This window comes from Vanessa atalanta, chromosome 30 (assembly GCF_905147765.1).
Source record: "Vanessa atalanta chromosome 30, ilVanAtal1.2, whole genome shotgun sequence".
Taxonomy (NCBI): domain Eukaryota; kingdom Metazoa; phylum Arthropoda; class Insecta; order Lepidoptera; family Nymphalidae; genus Vanessa; species Vanessa atalanta.
In genome coordinates this window covers 621,764-644,336 of record NC_061900.1, presented here as the reverse complement: position 1 = coordinate 644,336, position 22,573 = coordinate 621,764, and the positions used below count along the sequence as shown (strand labels likewise).

Below are 22,573 nucleotides of genomic sequence, written 5' to 3'. Positions count from 1 at the left end.
CTTCGTTCCAATGCGGGTGTCCCCAGCAGCCTTTGTTATTATTTTGTTTTCACGTAACAGGCGTCCGTCCACGTGCTCAGACACTCGACGGCCATCTACCCCGGGTTCCAGTGCTCCGTGCACGTCGGCAACGTGCGACAGACCGCTATCATCGAGGTAAGCGTCTACTTATATATATGTTTCGAATAGACATTTGTTTTTTCGTTCAAAAAACGGGATACTTTTTTTTTACTTGGTGGGAGGGATTTGTGTAAGCCCGTCCGGGTAGGTACCACCCACTCATCAGATATTTTACCGCCAAATAACAGTACACTGTATTGTTGTGCTCCGGTTAGAAGGATGAGTGAGCCAGTGTAATCACAGGCACAAGTGACATGACATCTTAGTTCTCAAGGTTGGTGGCGCATCGGTGATGTAAAGAATTATTAATTTTTCTTACAGCGCCTTTGTCTATGGACGGTGGTGACCACTTACCATCAGGTGGCCCATATGCTCGTCCGCCAACCAATGCCATAAAAAAAATACGATTACATGTATAGCGAATATTTGGGGGTCCTTTAAACATTCACAACCGCGTTGTTAATTTACAGTTTTTAATATCAGAATTTAATTTGGCACAGATATATATTATAGTCTAGAATAGCACGCAGGGTAGGGTTTTTATACTGATACTTGCAAATAACGAACGCTAATTCGGACGCGAAGCTGCAGGCGATAACTAGTTTTTAATATAACAAATAAATAATTAGGAGGCAATCGTTTTATTTCCGATATTGATTGTAAATAAATAAAAAAATATATATATTAAGCTTTGTTTATTCCTTAATAAAAATAACATTACTTGTCTAATAAAATTCTAGAAATTAAAATAGTTAAATTTAATTAACACTAATAAAAAATCAAATATTTTATACATATACATACATACATACATACATAAAATGACATTTTCCTACAAGTTGGAGTGATGGGCACAGGGTTTAGGATCATAGGTTACATAAAGCACTATTCGGGATGACGTAAGAGAAAAAAAATTGCCAAAAAGTAAATATTTGTAACAACAGGAATGAAAAAACGGTCACATGGTGTACATTTTCTGGAATAAAAGAAAAATTTCCATAACTTCAAAAATACATGACTTAAATTTTTTTTTTAATCTTTCTGATAACTGGTGTGGCATTACCTGTCAGGAAATTTCGGCTTGACGTCGACCTACGGGACACCCTGTATACATACATACAAAAATTATTATACGCGAAACGAATCACCATTATTAAGGACGTCTCCAAGGAGTGAAGGCCTCCTCCATTTATTTCTATCTCTTGCTATTCCCACTGCTTGCAGTTTTTCGTCGAGTATTTCCGTCGGTCTAGCTCTAAAAAACAAACTGTCACCGCAGGGCATAATGTCGCCGAACAGCGTGCTGCGCGCGGGCGAGGCGGCGTCCGTGCTGTTCCGCTTCGCGCGCTGCCCCGAGTACCTCGTGCGCGGCCGCCGCCTGCTGTTCACGGCCGGGCTCGGCACCAGGTACTTTATTCGAGTAGGCTTCTACGGGCACTTTTGAATCGTCGTTTGACAAGCTATTTAAAGTGAAGCTACCACCGGTTCGGAATGTAGATTCTACCGAGAAGAACCGGCAAGAAAGTCAGTAGTTACTCGTTTTCAACATCTAAAAATACAGTCATGTCAGTTAAATTCAATTATATGTATGTTATATATCCTGCCTGGAAGTCAACAAACATTAACTCCACGCTTTTTATCATCAGTATAATCTTGTATCGAATAATATGCCTTCTTTACCGATGTATTTTTTACAAATGACTTGAATCTATGAAACGGCAAAGTTAAAAATGTCTGCGGAATTTTATTATAGAATCGGATACCTTGCCCCAAGAATGATTTATTGACTTCGCGACAAAAATCATTTAAGTGTCATAGAGGGTTCATAGTTCATCTGATGTAAACATCTGGAACCAGCTCGTCTTCTCGAGAGAAGAGATTTTTAGTCAGTTGTCAGACATATTCACTATTACATTATAACGCCGATTATCCGAACGCCGCTTAACCGAATCGCCAATTATCTAAATCGGTCCTAAGCGTAATATAAAAAATTAAACCCAAGTATTTTTTGTTAATTTTGTTAAAGCCTGATTAGGTTGCAACTAACTCTAATAGAGATGTTCGTCGTAGAACTGTATTTTAAACTTAATAATGTTTATTATATGTGTGACGGTTCGTTTTTGTCTGTCATCAGTCTATCCGATTATCCGCATCGACACCGGTCCCAATTAATTATGCTTTAGTATGATGTCGTCCTGATCGATTACGGCCACGACGCCAACGAGACAAACCAACTAAAGTAACCGTCATGAGAAGCTATAAATTTTGTAAACAAGTGTTCAGAAGTTCACAACATTTGGACCAACAAAAAAAATGATTTTGTTTAAGATTTAATAAATTATTAAGTAACAAATATTAATTAACATATATTATTTAATAATAATTATTCGTCAGATTCATAAGTAAAATTAACAATAACAACCAGATCCGCGATGTATGCAAAGCAATGAAACAAACTCGTACGCATTCGAAACTTGAATGACGTGTTTATTTCAAAATGGCGTCCCGATAGTTTACAATCCCTGCGACGGACGCGTTCCGGTACCAAAAAACGCAAACGATAGCGCTTTGCGTTGTTAAAATATGATCCGACTAAATTAAATAGGTTGTTACTTTCATATAACCCGTCTATATTACATGTCGATTGAATATGGTCAATTTATTATTATCTCGCAGTATAAAATGTTAACTTAGTAAAAGATGTTTGTTTACATAATTTATAGCTTCTCGTGACGGATACCTTACGATATATTATGGCGCCCAAGTGTGAACTGCAAACACAGGTGCAACCTCTGTTGTCTCTTATCTCTTACTCAAATAATCCCCCACGACCGGCAGGAGTTCTAGCGCGGAATCAACGGCTTTACGGTCGCACCGAGGCACGGGAGTTACACGCTTCCAACTTCCAGACCCCGGGGTGTTACTGAACCAATAACTTTTGATTTTTCCGACTTGGGGACTAGGGGATCTAGTCAATAGACCAAAAGGCAGTTTTGTCAAACCAGCTATTGAAGTTATTCTATGTGTGTTTTACCAATTTCCATTGTATGTAGACTTGAACCCCTCCAAATTGTTCCATCCTATGGGTATGAAATTTCAGATACGCTTTAACAGATATTCTTTACTTATAAACAAAAGCCTAAATTCAGTTTTCTTTGATTCAATCTTGGGTGGTGAATTATCACTCAGTAGCGTCTGTCTTTAACTCATTAACATACGCTTAAATACTTATATATGTATCTAACTTGAGGTTTGTAAAACATCCAAACAAGCTCACCCCCCCCCCCTCTTAACTCCCATAGGAGATGAATTTAGTAAAATCTTCTCGTAGTTCTTTTCCATATTCTATAAGAAATTCCAGTGCAGTTTAGAATATTATTTAACCAAATCAAATCAATTTAATTCACAACGAAGCGTTTTTGAATCTTCGATATTAAAAAACTACCACTGTTTCGGAAAGCAGCCTCCAGCGAGAAGAAACGGCAAGAGACTCGCATAGTTGTGTAATAAAAGTATTATATTATATAGTTCAGATATTAATTCGATTTTTTTGTTTCAGAGCCATCGGCCGAGTCACCCAGACCTTCCCCTACATACCATGAATTATGTACTAAGCTCCAATGTAAAGTTCGAGATCTCTCTAGAAAATTCTAGATAAATTAAATATATTAATTATATATAAACAAACAACCTTTTCTTGTCATATTAACAACATGTTAGTATTCTTAAAGTTTTTGCGAGAAAAATACGGTCGCGGAATTAGTTTCGACTGAATAAATATCGGAATTTCGACGTTTTTTATATGAATAAGGACTTTCATCCCATATTGAAATCTCGTGGGTGATAAATTTAAACTAATATTATAAACGCGTGAGTCATGAGCGGAAGCGTTTTGAGACGTTTTTTTTAATGTTTTAATTTGATCTGTTAGTACGATTATCTGTTATCAAATTATAAGTTCGATACTCTATCTGTTGTTCTTGCGCGCTCAAATCACTAATCCGAATTTGAAGCAAGCTTGAACTCTAAGGAACGACGTAGGCTATTTTTTGGCCTAAAAACTTCTTAAAAGCGAGGGAAGGGAAAGGGGAAGAGTTTTCAAATGTGCTCACATTATCTAATCTAATATAAGAAACTTAGTCGATGTTAAAGTTTTATTAAGTGGATTAAATATATTCAAAGTTCTTCTGAATATAATAATATGGAATATAAAAAAAGCTTCTATATATAACAATCCAAAACTAGTTTTTATGTACAATACAGACATACATACCATTTTTAACGAATATAAAATATTTAATGGATGCAACGAGTTTGTGAACAAGGAATATAACATTGGAAACTAATCCAAGATCTAACTATCTATTTGAAATTAAAAAAAGAGTGTTAAGAATTATATTTAAAAAAAATATTTATTCTAAAACATGAAATTTTTACTTATACCATTTTGCTTACCTACCTTTTCGTGACGTTAGTGCGACAGACGAACTTAATCTTATCGTATCTTAGTTAAAATATTAAATTATTTAAAAGTTACTACACGCTATGGGATTGAAGTTTATCGCCTCGATTGAAAATTACACATACAATTTACAGAATGGTAAATTATTTAATACCGGTCATTATAATTCCAGAGGAGAAAAGATAAACAAACCCTTAGACTCACATGAGATTTTATAACTCGGCTATATTGTACTACAAACAGTTCATGATTAATATATATCTCTATTTATAACACAACACTATACTACTTAACTATTTACAGCCTATTCCAAACGAAATTGGAATAAAGATAAACAAAAGATAAACGTATTTCATGCGATTTGCTATACTTTGCACTACTGGGAGTTTTTTTATTAATATATCTTTACATATAATATAACACTATTAAACGTATCTACTTATGTCTACTTAAATTATACTTCCAAAGTTTAGTTCACATTTTCGTCGTCGTTAAAAACGCATTTTTTTTCCTAAATCCATAATGAATATCATAGACTAATTATTCTAGCTGTCGACCAATGACATTGCGTTAATTCGCTGTCTAATGTTGTTTTTTTGGCTTATGTTCCCTTGTGGTTGGAATAGACTATATAAACACTTTACATTACTTACAAAGTACCGATAACAACGTCGTTATTTTGCCGCGAACTCGCAATGAATATCACAGATTATTAAAATTTCGACCGATGATATCAGTAATCAGAATCAGTGTTGCAGAACCACCGATAGTTGACATCGATAGTATCGATAGCTCCGTCAGCAATACTATTAGCGATACTATCGATAGTATCGTACTATCGGTAGCCAGTGATGTTCGATAGCATTGCTTTTTTAAATAAAAAAAATAAAAAAACTTATTAACAACAACAACAGTGTTGCTAATATTGGTTCACTTAATATAACAGATTTAAACTTTGTCGCTTGCGCAAAATGTATTAATTCTTTTAAAAACGAATGTTTTTTTTTTGCAGTACACTCGATAGTTTCGCTGTTAACAACAGTATTGCTCATGGCGATCTATCGATTCTAATATACAGTAGTACAAATTGGGCTTAACAGTTACTAATGAAAATGTTGCCACATTAAAAATATCTGACAAGTCAATAATTGCTGCTTTATATTATTTATATATTCAATATTATACAATTTTAATTTACGAATGATTTAAGTTATATTGTATACCAATACATAGGTTCAAATTGAATATAGTTTATTTTTTTTTGAGTTCTGAGTAATTTTTAACATGTGAACTTAATTTAATATTGAATTGAGTGTAGTTTTTTCTTTCAATTTCGTTAAAATCGGGTCAAGCGACATTTCAATTAATTTGAATTGAATCTTGAAATGATTTTGCAAGAATAAAAAAAAAAAAAAAAATGTAAAGCAATCGATACTGAATGTAGATTTTGCCAAGAAACTGAATAGTTAGTTTATTCAATTCAAATGAAATTATATATTATATAATTGTTACATAGATAACTATTCATTACAATACATAACCATCTAAAAAGTTTTGTCAAGCCCCAAGTGCAAATCCTTAAGATGAAGTTTGTTTTTTTTTTTATTTACTTTAGTTCTTACAAATCAAATGCTACTTTTGTATTAAGCCACGCTCATATATTAGAATCCAATAATAAATTGCGACTAATTTAATACAAGTATTTTATATGATAAACATTATATATTAATAATAAAAAGAATATTAACATATTTCGTAAATATATGCTTGATGTTTTCAATTACACAAACGTCACGACGCCATTTTGATATTCTAATTTTGGCGCGATTAATATTAACACTACCTCTCGTAGTTTTCATTTAGTATTAAATCTTGTATATTAAATCTAAACGATTTATTTAGTTCCTGTAAGTGGTTATTACTTGCGTTTTTTTTTTTTTTTTAATTTAATTTATCCATATCAATGTAACCAATGATCGGAATATTTCATACTCATTTAGCTTAAATGAATGTCATAACAATGACTTAAAAAGTCATCAATTTATTGAAGCAATCTCCATTTTTTATCTGTGGTATCAGAAATAATTATACTGACTTATTAATTGTAAGAGCAATATTAATACATTTAAACTATTTTTATAACTAAGTAACTCTGTTTCTTATTAACCGAGTTGGACCCCAAGAAAGGACATAGCCTGCCTTTTTATACCTAAACCTAAACCCTAATACCCTAACAGACGGCGAAAACTTGTATTCAATCAATGTAAGGTAATTAAGTTTCGTTTCGTTTTTTTTTTATATGAAACGTAAAATGCTAAAATTATTTTTGTTTATAAAAACTATGTATTTATTTACCACAGCTTGAATTAGGAATAGAGGTTGTAACAACACTGTCTGTAAATTTTAAACAAGCTTATACGTTATTATTAAATCATGAAATATTCCAATCAGTGATCAGTATAAATAAAAGTTAAATTCCGTCTATTAACTTACTAAATATGAAGAAGCTAGAAGAATTTTTAAACTAAATTGTGATTATATTTTACATTTTTGTATATTTGTACAAAATTCGTTTTTTCACTTCATGAAAATAATAGTTCGTTATTTTAAACCGCCATTTTGATGTCATAAGAAATGGTCTTCATTAGGGCTCCCTGCAGATAAAACATAATTTCTTTAATATAATCTGTGTGTTTGAGTGTTATAAAAAAAAGCATAAATAGGCTGCCTAATAACTCTAATAAGTTTGGACATTAATTTGACGTGACGCCATTTTTAAATTGTGACATTTTGAAGGGAACAAAATTAATTATTATTCGGTTGTTTTGTTTTGCTTTAAGTAAGTAAATACAATTCTAAGGAAATTATTTATTGTATACTTATTATATAAAAGAATACCTATAAAATAAGTCCTACTAAGAAAATATTTAATTTGTAAGTGATTTTTTTCTATATTTACCTGTCTACCAACAAATTTGTGTTTTATCTGTATAAAGCTAAGGCTCATTTTCGCTCTAGCCTTGTAAAAATGTTTGAAATTTAAAAAAAATACACTTCTAACTCTGCATACAATAATAGTCCTTATTACATATCTATTGAGTACATATTTTATTAAATCTGTATGTCTCAAATTATCAAAATATTCGAATTAATTTAATGTAAGAGTCGAATGGTTGGCGAATGAACCTATTTGTGTTAAAGAATGAAGTGCGTGTATGATCTGGGGAAGTTCGCTTGTATTATTTAAATTTGAGACGTGAGAAACTACTGAAAATTGACAAAAATAAACGACGTATTAGGAATAAATATTAGCTCAATCATTATTAAAAATTTGTCTGTTTTTTAAATTTTGCTTTTAGCTCAATTGTGTGATTTGGAATTTAAATAAATTAAATCAATGTATTTTACTAACTTAGAAACATGCTGGGTATTAATAATAAAAAAAAATGTATTAAACTGTATAAATTATTTCTTTCAATATTTAAAGTGAAAAAAAAACAAACTTTTTTAAGCGCATTATTAGATAATAATAAAAAAATGACAGTACATATCCTGGATGTTTTATTAAAAACCTTTATAACTTATAATAGGCTATTTGACAATGCGAAAAATAAAATGTCAATTATAAAGTATATATTATGAGTTTCAAAATGGTCATTATCAACGAAAGTTGAAAAAAATAATTATTTTATTCAAAAATCCATAAATAAAAATGCATTTTTTTAAACGTTTGTCAAGTGACACAAAACGCTCCTGAACGGTTAACAAGCAAGTGATGTCATCATAAACCCTGGATGTGTTTATGATGACATCACTTGCTTGTTAACCTCGTTTGCCTACTGTATCTGGATAATATGTGCCACAGATTACAATACAGGTAAGTGAAGACAGCTACCCCATTGCAGCGCCATATTGTCAAAGTAGGGTTTCCGCGCGCTATTTAAATATGGAATTTTTATTTTGATATTTTTCAGCAAATATGTACTAGAATTTAAAAAAAAAAACAACTTTTACTGGGTTTCTTAACCTCTACTAAATAATATAAAGTGCATTTCAAAAACCAGTCAGTCAGTCAGTCCATAGTATATTGAAAATGATTGTGTTGTAAACTCGTGTTGGTGACAACACAAACATTTTCATTATATTAATACAAGTAACTGTGTGTTTAAATTAATTAAGCTAGCCGATCACAATTTAACTGCATAGGATAAGACATAATATCTTAGATCCCAAGGGTTGCTTGCACTTTTGTGATGTAAGTGATGGATAATATTTCTCACAATGCGAATGCTATGGCCGTGGTGTCCCCTTAATATCATGTGGCAGATTTGTTAGTGTGTCTAAAACTACGTACTTATATTAAATAATAAAAAAATAATGAACAATAGCAATTTAAAGCTCAGTAAGCTTTAAAATTGTCATATAAAAAATCGAACAATATAAACCATATATATATCAACAATTTTAATTTTTCTATCTATCTGTTCATATCTATCTATTCAGTCTATCTGGGAGAGGAGTAGCGAATAGGCCCAGATACACTGACCCCGGTTAATCAGAGTTATAAAGTATTCAGATTTTTTTTTTTTTTATTTTAATTTCGACGGCAGTACAGACACTCAATCATTGTTTCTCATTTGGTATCTTAGCAATCGAATTCAGAATGTTAATGCGAATGGAAAGATATTTTCCGATGATTCTGTTATTAGGAGTCCCTTAAGGATCTATCCTTGGTTCATTTATTTTCAATTTAAATTATTATTAAATTAGACTAAATAAGGTGTGGTCAATTGACCGCAACTTAGTGCGCAAAATATCATTATCAACCGCGCGTCAGTAATATTCATAGTAATGTATATAAGTCAATGTTTAAAACTTTTACTTTTGAATTATATTGGTTTATACGTTAGAGATCGTTTTTAAATAAATTAATAAGTTTTTTCTATAAGATATTTAAAGGTTAATAAAAATCAGGGTTCGCGGATATATATCAATTGATTTTTTCCTATCTTTTTGACAAAATTCATAGATCTATGCTTAAGGCCTTATTCTGAATGATTACTTTTTATGATTAGTCGATTACAAATTAATATTAAAATAAATTTAAAATTAAAATTAGTTGATTTATCTCACAAACAAATGAAGATATAATAATAAAAGGTACTTCTTTTTAATTGTTCATTAAAAATGTCTTTCTCAAATAAATAAAAACTAATTCCTTTGTTACTTTTTTTGAATAAAAAATGTGGTATTTCTACACTTTCGTATTATTTTACAAATGCCTTTCACATTTTTAAGTGTTTACTGAATGAAATTCGCTTCGTTTTCTTAGCCTGGATATATATCAAAAATCGGATTTTTTCGAATCCTGGTAAAAATAAATTTTATTAATAAAAATAATCATTTTCTGTTACGCCTTACATTTATTTTTTGTAGTAAATATAAAAAAAAATAGTTCCAACTAGCAATTTGTATTTTTTCTTGAACCAAAACCACATAATTTGCGGCTTTGTAAGCTACTTACTAGACAAGAATGAATATATCATGTATGCAAATCGATTTGATATATTCATATCATTGTATAGCAATAATAATTGATTTAATTTAAGAACAATAGTAACTTCAGAATAGGCTATTTGACAATGCGAAAAATAAAGTGTCAATTATAGTAATCAGTATATATTATGAGTTTAAAAATGGTTATTTACTAACGAAAGTTGAAAATATTAATTAATTAATTCATAAATCCATAAATAAAAGACACAAAACGCTCCTGATTGGTCGGGCTTATGATGACGTCACTTGCTTGTTAACCTCGTTTGCCTACTGTACGTGGATTATATGTGCCACAGATTACAATACAGGCAAGTGACGTTACCGACCCCATTGCAGCGCCATATTGTCAAAGTAGCGTTTTCGCGCACTATTTTAATATGAAATTTTTAATTTGATATTTTTCAGCAAATATGTACTAGAATTTAAAAAAAAAAAACAACTTTACTGGGTTCCTCCACTAAATAATATAAAATGGATTTTAAAAACCAATCAAATAGCCTATTGCCTGATCTCGGTAAAATAACAAACCAAAAAACTTACTTTAACTCTGGTATGATTTTTGTTTAGCATTTATTTTTTCTGTTAAATGATTGGTTTTTATTATGAATTACAAAATAACTAAGTTAGCAAAGGTAGTCATACAAAAATATATATGTATTTTCACTATATAAAATCCTAAGCTGGTATGGCAAAATTAAATAATAGTTTCACGAATAAAAGGGATAGGCATTACGTTTCGTTTTTACAAAATTAGGTAATTAAGTTATTTCATTTTGATAATAATAGATAATATTAATTAATATTTAAGTTATCTCCTTTCCTCTCTTAACATATTATTAAATTAACATTTAAAATAACACGAAGTAAAAATTATCATATATGTATCATATCGTGTTAAACGTGTATTCCGTTCCTACTTTCTGATCGTAAGTATTAATACACTGGAATGCATATCAAAACATGAAATAGGTTATAAAAAACTGTAGCTTTATACGTCAAAGAATTACTTCTCAATTTTATATAAAATTTTGTTTTCAAACTATTTCTAAAGTAAATTAATCGTCGATTTGATATAATGTTATATATGAAACCACAAGAAAAATATCTAACATAAAACCGTCAACGTTTCCATCATACATCAACATTCCCGTTAGACAACATTTATGAGAGGCGTTAATAATACGAATTTGCCTATACAACCCTATCTAATATTAATAGTTATTTTTTTATAGTAGTGATTAAAGAAGTATATAACTATAAATCGGGGAAGAATAAAGTAATACACGTAAGTAAAGTTATTCTTAAAAAAAATACTTTTATAGGGCTTTTAATAAGTATATTAACAAAGCTTATCTGTTATAGCAATAAATATACGTTATATATAATAATGTCAAGATTGTTATGCAGAAAAAATAATTCAGGTAACAGGTTTATTATTAAGTTGTTGTAATGTTCACTATCTTGTGAATTACATTTAATAGCTATCAAAACACGAGTTTCGCTCATGTCAAAACGAGTAGAGGTATACTTGTTAATTTAAATTTCGATTGCGTTCCATATCTCAATCAAATTAATTTACAGTTGAAACTTTAAAAACACTCTTGGGCCTTTATGAAAAAATAGAATATCATGAACTGAAGATTTTCTAGAGATTTCTTTATAAAAAAAAGTATTAAGACAGTTGCATCATTATATATTTGTAACAATATTAATTATCATATCGCAATAAACGTTAAACGTCTATTTACTATTAATTTCTTATGATAATAGCCCTATCACTCTAAGTGTCTTCATATGAGCTAATTTAGCTCTTTTAAACAAACTTGAACAATTTATAGATCTTACATAGAATTTAACTAATTGCTTACTATGTACACTAGATAAATTTTTGTTTTATAGAAAAATTTATTTAGTGTACATGAAGGTTAACCATCGAGTCTCATGCTGGTTTTTCTCGGTATCTGTACATTCCAAACCAGCAGTTAAGCTTGAAAATTGAAATGCTTATTGAAAGCCTATATGAATAAAAATATTGTCATTTGATTTAGTTAGAATGTTTGTTCATTTGGAACATATTCTAACACTCACCTTAGTAATATTCATTGTAAACTTCTTTACTATTTGTTTACAATAGGTATGTGTGATTACATGTTATTTTAAGTACACTTACAAGTTTAAATTTATATACATTATCAATACGAAATTTTAATTCTTACGTTGCGAATATGTACCAATTTTGTACTAAGATGTTATGTCCCTTGTGTCTGCACTTGTGTTTTGCACTGAAATTTGATGACCTTAAAGGTTTTGATTAGATTTAGTGTAGTAGAGAGTAAGCAAGTGTATACAGGTGCGATGGATATAACAGGAGGAATAAAGCTAAACAAAACTTAGAACATATTCCAGGCAATTTCCTGATAGTGGGGCTCTATTTAGCAGTTAAAACAGTCCATTATTGATATATCTTTGTTTATAATATACTATTCTACTTCCAAAAAATACAAAAATAATCTTAATGTCATTTAAAATGCAGTTTTTTGACTTATGATGGCATGTAAATTCAAGATTAATATTTATTTTCAACTCCTGCCATTAGAATCTAATATGTAGCAGTCTGTGGTGTTAAGAGCCGAGATGGCCCAGTGGTTAGAACGCGTGCATCTTAACCGATGATTTCGGGTTCAAACCCAGGCAGGCACCACTGAAATTTCAAGTGCTTAATTTGTGTTTATAATTCATCTCGTGCTCGGCGGTGAAGGAAAACATCGTGAGGAAACCTGCATGTGTCTAATTTCAACGAAATTCAGCCACATGTGTATTCCGCCAACCCGCATTGGAGCAGCGTGGTGGAATATGCTCCAAACCTTCTCCTCAAAGGGAGAGGAGGCCTTTATCCCAGCAGTGGGACATTTACGGGCTGCTTATGTTTATGTTATGTCTGTGGTGTTATTACTATACTAACTTCTGTCTGCAGCTATGCCCATTTGTGAAGGGATGAGGCATATGTTAGGTAGACTCTGTGTCAATTCAGGGTATAACCTATCTTTATTCCTTGAGCTTGTAATCTTGTCTGTACCATTCAAATTTCATTGTGTCTTCTCCATTGCAAATGACATTGGCGAAAGATACAGATTACTGTGCCCTGTTGGCACAAATAAAGGCTACAAGTAAAAAAAAATTATCTCTATTCCAAATTTAAAATCTGTTCAATACTTACTGCTAAAGGGTAACCAAGATCATTCCGTCTTCAAAAATTTTATATAATATTAGTAAGTTTTATAGAATAAAGTTTTTGATTGATACTTTTTACTTTTCCAGCACGGATCTAGACTACAGGTGTCACCATGGCTGATGATATAGACATAGAGGAACATGATGTCTTAGACAACCCACATATCAAGAATATATTTCCGGATATAACAAATATCAAGACTGAAGTGATTGACTATGAAGAGGAAGGTAGTCAATTGTTATTTCTAATTTTAATTTATTTCTTTGTAAACTTTGTCCACTAATCAACTATTTGTAATATGTATTTTTAAATAATGACTTACTATCCATCTCACATAAGTAGGCCTCTTATTTATGCACTAACTATTACATAATCTTGGGTTACTTACTTTATAACTTAAGCATCTAAGAAATTCCTTCTAATGGGTAGGAAATTTGAGACAAATAATATATATGTTTTGTCATTATTAACTAGTTTACTTTATTATATTATTTATGCTTGGTGGTGAGGCCTTTATGCCTTATGTAACACCCTCTCGGTAATAGCAAACCTACTCAACCCCCCTAATAGCCCCTAATAGCAATACTGAGTATTGTTGGTGTGCAAAACATACATACAATATTACTTTCCAAGATGAGTGGAGTGTTGATGACGTTTTGCACAGTTAATATTTATTACAGTGCCTATGTCCGCTCACCGTTAGGTGGCCATTTGCCGGTCCCACTATGAATTTTAAATAAATCATTTAAGTACAGTTATTTTATAGAAGCTATTTCTTAGCCATTTTTTTTTATATCATCTTATTTTTATAATAACTTGACTTAATAACAAGATTAATGTCCAAAATATGTATAAGTCTACATCGGTAATAATATTCTGTTATGAGATGTTTGGAGCATACTCAACCACGCTGGTCCTAAGCAAGCCACATTGTATCCAATTGATATCATTAAATATTATTAATAAATGAATGAATGGAACCAAGAATATAATAATGTATATGGAGAAATTTCAACCACTTCTGGTAGTACTTTTACAGTAGTAATTCTTTGAAAAGAACTTGTTTTCATAAAAAGCATAATATTGCAAAAATAACAAATCTTACTTAACTTCTTGGTGATGCAAATAAATCAATTCAAAATATACTTTATTCAAGTAGGCTTTTACAAGCACTTTTGAATCGTCATTTAACAAACTATTTAAAGTAAAGCTACCACCGGTTAAATTTTTGCATATCTCTTTACAGAAAACCTTGATTTTGATAATGAGAACTACGGGGCTCTCCAGTATGAAACCGACCCCGAGGACATCGAGGACGAAATCCCCAATTTATATCAGAACAGAATAATCCTGGGAACAAAACCCTGCGCGTCTGACTCATCGTCAGACGATGAAGAAACTGTGCCAAAACTTCTAGAAACCTTCGTTGTGTTGGAAGACTGGGGTATTCTATTGGAAAACAATCCCTGTTATTGTCATAGTTGCCAGATTTTATTTCCCACCGAAAATGCGCTCGACTCCCACAAAATGACGGCGCACTCGTTCCTAATAGCAGTTAGGAATAACAAGGCGATCAAGAGTACAAGTAAAAGTTCCATATCGGCCAGATTGAAATTCGAACAGGATTTAGAAGAGGCGAGCGATAATCTCTGTAATCATTGCAATGTTGTGTTCCCAGACGAGATAGCTCTACTAAAACACTCATACGCATTGTTGCCGAGGAAATTCGCATGTGAATTCTGTGATCTAGTGTTCGAAAGTGAAGTGTCGTGTAATATACATAAAATGATACATTCGAACGTTGAATGTTTTCGCTGTCCAATTTGTTCGTGTTATTTCAAATATGTGAATAAGTTAATCAGTCACATCACTTATCAGCACCGTACAGAGCTACCTGATTTACCAGAGCGTGTGATAACGAACTATAAGTGTGCGTTCTGTGTCGCGAAGTTTAAAAACAATAAGAGTTACAATGGTCATATATTGTACCACCATCCAGAGTTTTATAACAAAACAGAGGACCAAGTTGAAAACGATAAGTTTAAATGTCTCCCTTGTAATATAACATTTCCATCGGCTTATTCGGAGAAGATCCATCGGGCCGCACAACATACGAGTAAGCCAAGTGACGTCACCAATCGTCGTATAAAATTGGAAAATAAAATAAAATTGGAACCACTGTCGCCCAAGAAAATTTCGCCCCAAAAGATTGACTTAAATCGAAGACCTATACCGAGATCGACGTTATTCAAATGCAATAAATGCCAACTACACTTTGTATCGTGTATTGTTGCAGTTGAACACACGAAACGTTGTGTGCTTAAAAAGGGGGAGTGGAAGTGTAAGAAATGTCGACGTTCGTTCAAATTGGTCGATCGTCACAGTCATACCACTCAGCATAAATCGAGCGATCGGTTCAAAGTAATAACGATTGAAGACGATACTTTAAACAAATTATTGTGTCGGTGTGTATCCTGTAAAATTTGCTTCGATGAGAGAACTTTACTTAAATACCATATAAATGGCTGTACGGAAAGCGATTCTGTGCATTGTAATTTATGCAATTTTCGTGTACACGAGCATGCGATAACGAAACATAAAAGAATACATAATGAATTGGGTTCGGAACAGTTTCTCGTCGTTGATTTCGTTAGTGCCGACCAATTGACAACGGAGGAACCTGAAGTGAAGGCGTTAAGTTGTGTAAAGAAAGAGCCACGTCAATTGAAGAAGGAGAAGTTCTACTACTACTGCCCCACATGCCAGTGTTTCATGAAGGTGAATAAGTTACCAGATAAACACAACATAGGTAAATGTAACACGCATCTCATGAAACGTATCTGCAAGTTGTGTGGACTTAAATTTTCGACCAAGAGCTTTCAGACGCATAAAAAGGAGCACAAGAAATTCCCCCAACTAAAACTTCGCGATCTCACGTTCAAAAACACTCAGAGTTTGAGGAAAATCAACCCACCATTTCCAGATTTCAAAAACTGTTCCAAATGTAATGTGAAGTTCTTTAGTGGTATGGCTCTTAAGAGCCACGTATGTGACGTTGAAGAAGCTAAGATTTGTGTTTATTGCGGTGAAAAGTTTAGTGATCTCGCGTATAAGTTACACGTTCCATTTCACGAATATTCCGGTAAGAAGAAGCAAGTTTTTACCGAAAATATACCGGAATTGATAAAAAAATACGAATCTCTCAAAATCGTCTGGAATATTCTCTATCTCTGTGAGATTTGTGACACGATCCTTGACGATTATGACGAAGTAGTCGAGCATAGTCAAAACCACTTTTGTAACATGGAGAGCTACAATATTACCATAAATCGCTGCTCGATATGTGATATACAAATTGTCAGCACATGTTACGAGAAACATAAGCAATTACATTTAGCGAACAGTGTCACTAAGAGTTCCTTCAAAATTCTTCGTTACAATTACGATGCGCTTCTAACTGATGATTGGTTTAATATATTTAAAGCATTAGCGAAGGAGCAAGTTGACCAAATTTTAAATAAAAGCAAATATAAACACACGAGAAGTGTTCGAATGGAATTGTTGGTTGATGGACCGATCGATTTGACGATTTACCAATGCGTTGTGTGTAAGATCATCGTCGATTGTAACGCAGTAGCCGAACACGCTCAGAATAGTTTGAATTGCGTTAATTCGATCAAATTTAATTGCTCAATGTGCCACTTAAGTTTTTCAACGAAAACCTCTCTGAATTATCACCGTTATTTGCACGAAAAACACTTAATCACGAATAAGACGTTCAGAATTATATCGTTTAATGATGAGAAAGATTTATATGTAAATGATTCGTTGAGATCGAAGATGAACCCTGAAAGTTTGAAGTTCATTCGCTGTCAACATTGTGGTAAACTTATAAACAAATCAAAGTACAAAAGACATGTAGATTATCACATTTACATGGCCAAGAAAACGTCAAAAGAAGGCAAGAATCAACCCAAGTTCTTAGTTCGTTCTAAATACAAAAAGACCGATTTGTCAAAAGTACACAATTTCTACAAATGCAAAAAGTGTGGAGTATGCGTTTTCAGAAATAACGTCGTGAAACATTTCTGCAGTACGAACAAACAGAAGAAACAGTGCTCGAAATGTCATTTGTGGTTCAGATCGTCGCATTTGAATAAGCATATGATGTATCATGATAAATTTAAGCTTACCAAATACAATATCAATGTTTTCATCTTCAAAAACGGTAAAATAGAAAGAGAGCGTCGCAAGGAAGACCAGGTAGTCCTGTATCAGTGCTCAGACTGTTCCGTCTGTTTGCATAGAGAAATGAATATAAAAAGGCACATATGCATCAGTGATAACTACCAGAAAGTATGTCGTTTATGCGAAATGCCATTCCATTGTTCCCGTATGCAAATCCACGAGAAATTCCACGAAGATAAAAATTTCACAAAGAATAATGTAACTATCAAAACATTCAAGAGCAAAGATGTATTAATAAAATACCCACAAAAATCAAAACCAGCTACTCATTTGACAATTGCAAAATATAGAAAAACAACAGTGATTCCAAGGCATTCGAAACTTAATAAAAACAAACCAAAAACCGAGGAACTTGATCCCCTATTCCTGAGATACGCACATTTAAGAAACTTTAAATGTACAGAATGCAATTTGCTTTTCGTAACGCCGTCTGCATTACTGGAACACCAAATTTCGTGTTCGACAGACAATTACGGTGTTAAATGTGATACATGTGGACTTATTTTCCATAAATCAATGATAAATTTGCACCAAGGCTTGCAAAGATGCGGTCCACGAAGTGGTAAATTATTCATCGTTACCATAGACGCTAAAGATGGAGCTAAATATGACGAAACAAAGTCTTTATATCGTTGTAACAAGTGTGGAATTCACTTTACATCATTCAGAGCCATATTTAATCATGTCAAAAGCGATCATATAATTGTTATGAAGCCTACTAAATGTGATATTTGTAATCTTTTAATGTCATGTCACAGTTGTCCGAGGCATAAACTAATTCATCATGATAGAAATTTAGCTCTCTCTGATCTTATTACACTCAACGTAGTTGATATGAGTTTAAGTAAAGCTTTAAAAGATCAATCAAATAAAATAGTTAATATTATCGACTATGTATCTGGTGTGGACGAATCTGACGGTGAAGATAAACGAGCTACTAAAAGGAAAACTTGTGTCGACGAGGGAATGCCCAATAAATATATAAAATTAAATACTGCTGTTTCAGAAAAAACACTGTCAAGCTCGCCCAGTGACAGTTTTATTGACGAGATTTACAATTGTGAGATATGTAATTTGAACTTTTTACATAGGAGAACATTAGAACGTCACATTAACGAAGGTCGTCACAATGAAAGGAAATTCAAATGTCCTAAATGTAATTTGATTTTTACGCAAAATTCATTGACGCGTCATATTAAACTTCACCACGATGCAGACGACTTATCAGTTGTTCATTATGAAAGAAAATCATTACCGTCTGATAATTTAGAATTCGACGAAGTAAATAGAATAAATAATCAAACGAATAATGAATTAGTCGATATAGACAATGATTCTGAATTAGATGAAACTGTTGATAGAGATAAACAAGTAACTTTTAAAAGGAAAAGTTCTACCGAAGTAGAAATTCCCAAGAAACATATTAAACTAAATACGGCTAGTTCAGAAAGGACAGTGCGAAGTTCAACTAGTAATAGTCTTATTGAAGAAATTTACAAATGCGATATTTGTGAGTTAAATTTCTTACATAAAAGGACGCTAGATCGTCATATTAACGAAGGACGTCATAACGAAAGAAAATTCAACTGTCCCGAATGTGATTTAATTTTCACGCAGAATTCATTAACGCGTCATCTTAAACTACATCACGATCCAAATTATACCATAACACATAATCGTAAAACAGTCAGTCCAAAAGTAATGGATAAGTCCGTTGATGAAGCTGAAGCAAACGTGAAAGTTATTGATAAACCATTAATTGTTGCTGACGAAGCTAAAGCTGCGGTCACTACTTTCCAACAAACAAATAAATTAACAAACAAGCTATACAAATGTAGCGAGTGTGACGTTTACTTTACGTTCGCAGATGCGTGTCATGATCACGTGACCAGTCATGTATCATTAGATCCAACAGAATACATAGCTTGTAAACTATGCGATTTGCAATTTCTATGCGAATATCTCGGAAGTCACATGAAAGGGCATAGAGAAAAAACTTTCAGTATAGACGAATTGATTGTTGAAGAATACCATATTAATGATGGCAAAATTAAAGTCGATACATATTCCGCAGCGGATAGATTAAAATCGAAATTGGTTACGACGACGACTCATTTCGATACAGAAGATGAAAAAAATGAAAGAGACGAAAGCACGGTCGATTCGACTGCTTCTGTTACGGAATCTAAAGCAAATTATATTGATGACGTGATTTCGAATGAAGATAGTCCTAGTAACGATGGAGAAATGAATAAAGAGGAAGATGATGTTGAAATCGTAACAGCGCCTAGTTCAGAGGCAGAAAATATGTTAGAAGTTAAGAGTACCTCTTTAATTGCAACAGATATATCGTCTTGAGATTAGAACGATTTTTTGATTGCTGTTCTTTGGAATATAACTCGATATATGAATTGTGATTCATTAAATATTAATTACATACGTTCCAGAGTTATTTCGTGAAGACACAATGTGTTCATACAGCCAGTACAGCCATTTCGTAATCAGTGTCAGTGACTGACTAATCCAGTGAAGTGTAATGAAAATATGAAAATAAATCTTAATTAATATGATTGTTAAGAAAAAAAACCGAAGTTTCAATACTTATATCGTTTCTAGAACTGTCTAAGTTTGTTTTAAAACATAAAAGAGATTTGAAAAGTAACTTAGTATATTTTTGATTGAAAAATGATATTTTTTTAGTGTTCGATGTTAACTAATATAAAAGTGTGGACAGTTTAAAAGAACTGTGAGAAATACATGCGGTATTTAACTTCTAAATTGAAGCCTTCGTTTGTGGTTGTAGGAATAAGTGAAATGGCTTTCGAATTATAATCAAATCATCGGATTCGATTTGCAGAACATTTTACAGATTTTTGTTGACAATCTTTATCGAATTCACACTCACACACACACACATTTGATACTAAATGTATTTTAGATTTATTTGTATCATAGCAAAACTTAGTCGAAGTTTTCTGCCATGTAAATTATACCATAACCTTCTCTGATACGCATTGCTTCTTTTGGTATGAGCTTTATGTGTATTGGTTTTGTAATGAAGTTTAAGGTCTCATTTAATATTGAAGATTATATTTAGACTACCGTATCTTGTCGCATTAAAGTCACAATAGGTAACACTTATGATTAGAGAGATTTTATGTGAACAATTTAATAAGATCGGACCCATAAATATACTGAAATATTCTCTATAATCATATCAGAAAGAAAGATATAGCCTTTCCAATGGAAATAGGAAAAAAGATAAACAAACCTTAGATTTACGTATTTCGTGCGATTTTATAATCTACATTGTGCACTACTAACAGTTTATGATTAATATATTTTTATAATACAACACTTCACAACTACTTAATTACTTATTTCCACTTTAATTTTGCTTCCAAAATTCCGATAACGGTTTCGTCGACGCTCAAAACGCAATTTTTTCACAAATCCATAGTGAATATCATAGTTTAATCAAGCTCTCAACCAATGGATATCAATTTGCTCTCAAGTGTTGTTTATTTTTCTTTTTTCCTGTTATAGTTGGAATAGAGTATACTTCGTTATTTCTACACACTTAACAAACAATAACAATTTAAATATCTCGTATAATGTTGGGAGATAAAAGGAGAAACCTAGGGCACCAAATCTACTAAAATATTGACAGTTCATCGCAATCGAATCGGGAACATTATCGTTTCAAGTTAGAATTGGCCCCCGGGTTAGCTGAGTTTAATGAAATTATATAATATTTCGTTTAAATGAAGATTTGATGATTTAATTAGTGTAATGGTCAGAATAAAAATAAACAAGTGCCAAGTTCGTGCATTTAAAAAACAAATTCGAAATTGTGCCATTTTGTTTTTTACGAAGGTGTGCCACGTGGTGTGAATGCGACAAGGAAGGTTCATTATGTTTGATTGCTTTTGTTGTTGTCTCTCTCTCTCTCTCTCGGAACAAACTGTAGGATAGCTCGTAGATTATACTTTTGTTCTGTAAAAATATGAGCATCAGTTAATCATTTACGTCACGTGTTACGTATTTTTGAGCATGTGTTGTTTATATGAATTTGATTATTAATTATTTAATTTATAAGAAATATACAAACACGACTATGTCAAAATGACTATGTTGAAATAAAATGGTTTCATTTTAAAATTCGTTAAATATTGAATGAAAATTGGTGACGGTTTTGTTGTACGTGATCTTTAAACAGACATAAACAGGACAGAGGAGCTATTCTGTAACAACAAATTCTATAATCACTCCAGAACACGATCGTTATCGAAAAGTGATATTCGCAGAGCCGGATTAACCTCCAGGGCCTCTTGGTGAGGCATCTTTAAGGGCCGCTTATTATAAGTTTTTTTTTTGTAATTATAATGTTTAATATGTAGGAATGAATGTGTATTATATATGTAGGAAGATAACGCCATCTGTATATTCAAATGGAAAATTCGTGAATGGCTTTCGTAGCTTTATTAATTTTATTGAAAATATGATTTTAAACCTAATTTCCGATTTTGCCTGCTTAAGGGGCTGGAGACCTAAGTAGTTGCCTACACTGCCAATTCGATAAAACGGCTCTAGCGATATCAGCGAAATTGACTTGAATACTTTATTAACATTTAAATTTAAAAATATACAAGAATCGAAAAAGTCTGTTTTCAATATTTCATGAGTGGCAATGTGAGTTCTAACAGAATAGCGTTGGAGGTCTAAAAATAATGCTACTATTCTTGTCTCCTCTGTCGAAATAGTTTAAAGAATGTTTGCAGCAAAATAATCACCGACGAATCGTGAAGATGACGTGTAATACATTTCTTAGAATTATTTTTGTACAATTTTAATTATGTTGACGTATTTTTAGTCATCTGTTGCTTTGGTATTTCATTGATAGTCCTTAAAATATAGCTTGTTTTCGTACTTTGTGAGGGGGGGGGGATTAAGAC

General features: G+C 32.1%; 2 protein-coding genes across 2 annotated transcripts in view; both read left to right on the top strand.

Annotated features, from left to right (window-relative positions):
• LOC125075332 (GTP-binding protein 2) overlaps positions 1–8,062 on the top strand; it is a 29,916-nt gene extending 21,854 nt beyond the window's left edge. Inside the window, exons 16-18 of the mRNA XM_047687055.1 lie at positions 61–156; positions 1,400–1,527; positions 3,680–8,062. Coding sequence (XP_047543011.1) covers positions 61–156; positions 1,400–1,527; positions 3,680–3,722 — 267 coding nt within the window. The 3' untranslated portion in view covers positions 3,723–8,062. The remainder of the gene's footprint in view (positions 1–60; positions 157–1,399; positions 1,528–3,679) is intronic.
• Positions 8,063–11,165: 3,103 nt separating this feature from the next.
• Positions 11,166–20,872, top strand: LOC125075331 (zinc finger protein 91-like). Its single transcript, XM_047687054.1, has 3 exons — positions 11,166–11,423; positions 13,457–13,597; positions 14,617–20,872. Exons 2-3 carry the CDS (start codon positions 13,483–13,485, stop codon positions 19,974–19,976), a joined length of 5,475 nt encoding a protein of 1,824 aa, XP_047543010.1. The 5' UTR covers positions 11,166–11,423; positions 13,457–13,482; the 3' UTR covers positions 19,977–20,872.
• Positions 20,873–22,573: the final 1,701 nt, after the last annotated feature.